At 37.6% G+C, this 4,101-nt stretch overlaps 1 protein-coding gene across 1 annotated transcript; it reads right to left on the reverse strand.

Annotated features, from left to right (window-relative positions):
- Positions 1–2,776: 2,776 nt before the first annotated feature.
- Positions 2,777–3,726, reverse strand: LOC116100688 (olfactory receptor 51H1). Its single transcript, XM_031384421.1, is given in 2 exon segments — positions 2,777–3,036; positions 3,039–3,726. Coding segments are annotated over 2 exon segments (948 nt in total).
- Between the last annotated feature and the right edge of the window lie 375 nt (positions 3,727–4,101).

The following is a 4,101-nucleotide window of genomic DNA, read 5'->3' on the forward strand; positions in this document are numbered from 1 at the left end:
ACTCACCCACTCCTACCTCACCTCTGTAGCATCCCCCTACGCTGGGGCATCAAGCCTCTCTCCTTCCCACTGATATCTGATATCGGATAAGACCATCCTCTGCTACATATGTATCTGGAGTCATGGCTCACTCCATGTACACTCTTTGGCTGGTGGTTTAGTTACTGGAAGCTCTTAGGGGACCGGATGGTTGCTATTGTTCTTCATATAGGGCTGTAATTCCCTTCACTCCTTCAGTCCTTCCCCTAGATCTTCCACTGTGGTCCCCAGGCTCAGTCCAATGGTTGGTTGTGAGTATCTGCATCTATATTGGTCAGGTGCTGGTAGAACCTCTCAGGTAACAGCCATATCAGGCTCCTGTCAAGAAGTACTTCTTGGCATCAGCAATAGTGTGGGGGGTTGGTGTCTGCAGATGGGATGGATCCCTAGGTGGGGTAGTCTCTGGATGGCCTTTCCTTCAGTCTCTGCTCCAATTTTTTTTGCCCTTTTGTACAGGAAAGGAAAAATTGGGTTAAAAAATTTGAGGTGGTCACTTCCCTCAACTGGGGGCCGTGCCTATTTACTGAAGGTGGTATCTCCCCTTTGTTGGGTATTTCATCTAAAGTAATCACCATTAGGTCCTGGGACCCTCTTGCTTCCCTGAAGTCTGGGACTTTCTAGTGGCTACCCCCAGTTCTCCATCCCCATCTCCATGCTACATGTTTCTATTCATGACTCTCTGTACTTCTCTACTGTCCGTTCCAATACCTGTTCCTTTCTTCCACTTTTCCCTCTCCCCCCTAGGTCCCTCCATCCCTCTACCTCCTGTGATTATTTTCTTCTCCCTTCTATGTAGGATTGAAGCATCAGGATTTCTTAAACTGACTCTATCTAGTTCATTTTGTCAAGTTGAAGTTCTTGTCTAAAGTTTCAAAAGTATTGGTTGCTCTTGTTTGTCCACCATCCATCACATGGTCCTTTTTATTTTGTGCAATTGGCTTTTGACTTTTGGAACACCTGAGGCCTGAGCCAAGTCTCAGTCTACAGGTTTCAGATAAGTAACTTGCAGTTTGAATCCAGCTATACTACTTAGAAGTAGTATGACCTTTGACAAGTTACTAGTCTGAATCTCATTTTTCTTCTGTATAAAGAAGCTTATCATACCTATTTTCAAAGATTGTTGAAGAATTCACTGAAATATCAGGCAAATGATCTAGTGTTATTATTTAGCCCCTACACATTAAATGCAGAAATCTAATATGGTCTTGCTTACATTGTAATCATCTGAGGGTACTTATTTACAGAGAAACACTGCAGGATTGAACAGAAAATACTGTATGTTTCTTTGTATCCATGTGGTCTACTATAATTACTGGGATTTCTTAGTATTAAATATATATTAATTGAGGGATAAATGACCTAACAAATTAGTTGTATGATAGTTAACATAATTATTAAAACAGATATTAGTATAAAGAGAAGAACATATTACATGTTCATCTAACATGTGTATATTGCATTTCAAATCTCTCACTTATGCTCAGCATTTCTACTCAGCTTACACAAACCTTGGAAGTGATTTTACTATGTCAACTTTTATCAAAACATCTAGTACAGAGTAAAATTGTCAACAATTTTGCTTGTCAAAAGAATTCTGCATTATTGTATAAATGTGTGAAAGAAAAGTTGTATCATTTTAAAAGATATGTATTAGAAATAGCATGAATAATTTATTTTTATAACAGAATTCTTTAAATACATAAATAAATAACTAGACAGAAAGGAAACTAATTGTTGTGCTGTATTATATTATAGAGGAATTTTAATACAACAATATGACTGCTCTGTCAAGGGATTACATCGAAAGACCTTCTAGGTCTGTGTTATCCAGCTGGAATACAGACACACTTTTGCTACACACCTTTAATCCCAACCAATGGCATCTAAGTGAAGGGCAGTTCAGGGAGAACAATCAGTTGACTTCAGACATGCAGTATAGTTTAGGTCCATTTAGTTCATAAAGTCAGTGCAGTTCAGTTTATGGAGTTCAGAGGCAATTTTCCAAGCAGAACAATTCAGTCAGAAACAGAGAGAAGGCAGTTTTAATTAGTCATCTTGGAGAGGAGTTTGGGCCAGAACAGCTGAGTTGAACCAGCCAGCCAGAGTTCAGAAAGAGGAAGAAAGGGTGAGTTTATTCAGCAGTAAGCCTCCGAGACAATTACATCTGGTGAATAAAAAAGACTTACGTATAACAACTCTTTTTCTCTATTTAAATTTTATTATATTTATATTTAAATACATTTATATATTTATATATAATATATAAGATATATTTATGTTTAAATATAATAGTTTATACAACCAATAATTCAGTAACATTGTGGGACTTATTGAATCATTCTTGATGTAACCACTGTTTAACAGATACATAAAATATTACTTAACAATGAGAATAAATTCTCAAAGAACTAATAGAAAGGATAAGGAAATACTCAGAAGGATTATCTTATCTGTAAACATAATACATCATTACTAGTGCTCATGTCTAATTTGTAGACCAAAAGTACATCATCAAATTAAATTTGATTTATGATAGCATGTATCAAAATACATGCTTTTTAAAATTGAATAAAAACATAACAAAATGACGTGGTTTATCTTTGCCCATATCCTTGCTTACTCATATACTGTATTTAAATCAGATTTCAAAATTTGATTGTGTTATAGCTGTTGAAAGTAGAAATATGAATCACCCTAGCATTAACTTAATTTTTATTTTACATGTGATTTCATTTGACTAGGCTCTGCTCTTTCTTCCCTGGAACATTCTCATGACTCGACCTCTTATCTGTTTGTTCTTTACACTGTAGACAATAGGATTTAGCACAGGGGGGAGGAGAAGGTAGATATTGGCCATGAGCATGTGTACAATTGGTGATAAATGTTTTCCAAATCTGTGGATCATAGTGGCACCAATGAAAGGAATATAAAATAGAAGCACAGCACAGATGTGAGAGAGGCAGGTGTTGAGGGCTTTGAGCCTCTCAGCTCTGGAGCAATTCCCAACACTGTCTTCAGGATGAGTATGTAAGAGAAAAGAATGATGAGAGCATCAAGCCCTAATGTGAGGATGACAACGATGAGGCCATAGAGGCTGTTGACACGGGTGCTAGCACAGGCTAGGCGCATCATATCTTGGTGAAGACAATATGAATGAGATAAGATATTGGGATGACAGAAGGGCAGCCGTTTTATAAGAAAGGGTACTGGGAAGACCACACAGACTGCCCGGGCAAAGACAACTAGTCCAATCTTTCCAATAACACCATGAGTGAGGATGGAAGCATAATGGAGTGGGTTCCGGATAGCCACAAATCTGTCAAAGGCCATGGATAATAAGACACCAGAATCTACTAACCCAAACACATGGATGAAGAACATCTGTGTCACACATGCATCAAATGGAATCTCAGGGGCATTGAACCAGAAGATACTGAGCATAGAGGGCAAGGTAGACATGGAGAGACTGACATCAGTTAGAGCCAAGGTGCAGAGGAAGTAGTACATAGGCTCATGGAGGCTCTGCTCTACCTTGACAACTGCTAGGATGGTGCCATTTCCCAGGAGGGTTAGTGTGTAGAGAAATCCCAGGGGAAAGGCCATCCACGGGTTCTTGTCTGGCATCCCTGGGATGCCTGTTAGAATAAAAATGGGGCGACTGCTATGTGATCCATTTAAGTTTATCATGGTGTTCTCTCCACTAAGTAAATTAACTCAGAAATTCACACTTGCAAATTGAAATATAGTCTCATATGTGAGAAGCAAATTGCTTTATAATTGTAAAAATAAAACAACAGAGGAAGAATAAGTTTAAAAACAAATTTCTGCACGTCTTTTATATTATGTTGTCCTTGTCTTTCTCCAGGAGTTCATATGTGGTGGGTTTTTTTTAATTTATTTGTTCACCTGAAAAATAAAAATGACACTAAACATTCTATGGTTTACACATTAGAGAACTTAAACCTCAATTCTTTGGACAATTTTCAATATTTAAAAGAAAAGAAATAACTATACAACTTATAGCCTAGAGAAGTGAGCTAAAAATAATTGAGAAAAGCCAGT

Source organism: Mastomys coucha, unplaced genomic scaffold (assembly GCF_008632895.1).
Source record: "Mastomys coucha isolate ucsf_1 unplaced genomic scaffold, UCSF_Mcou_1 pScaffold21, whole genome shotgun sequence".
In the NCBI taxonomy this organism is placed as follows: Eukaryota; Metazoa; Chordata; class Mammalia; order Rodentia; family Muridae; genus Mastomys; species Mastomys coucha.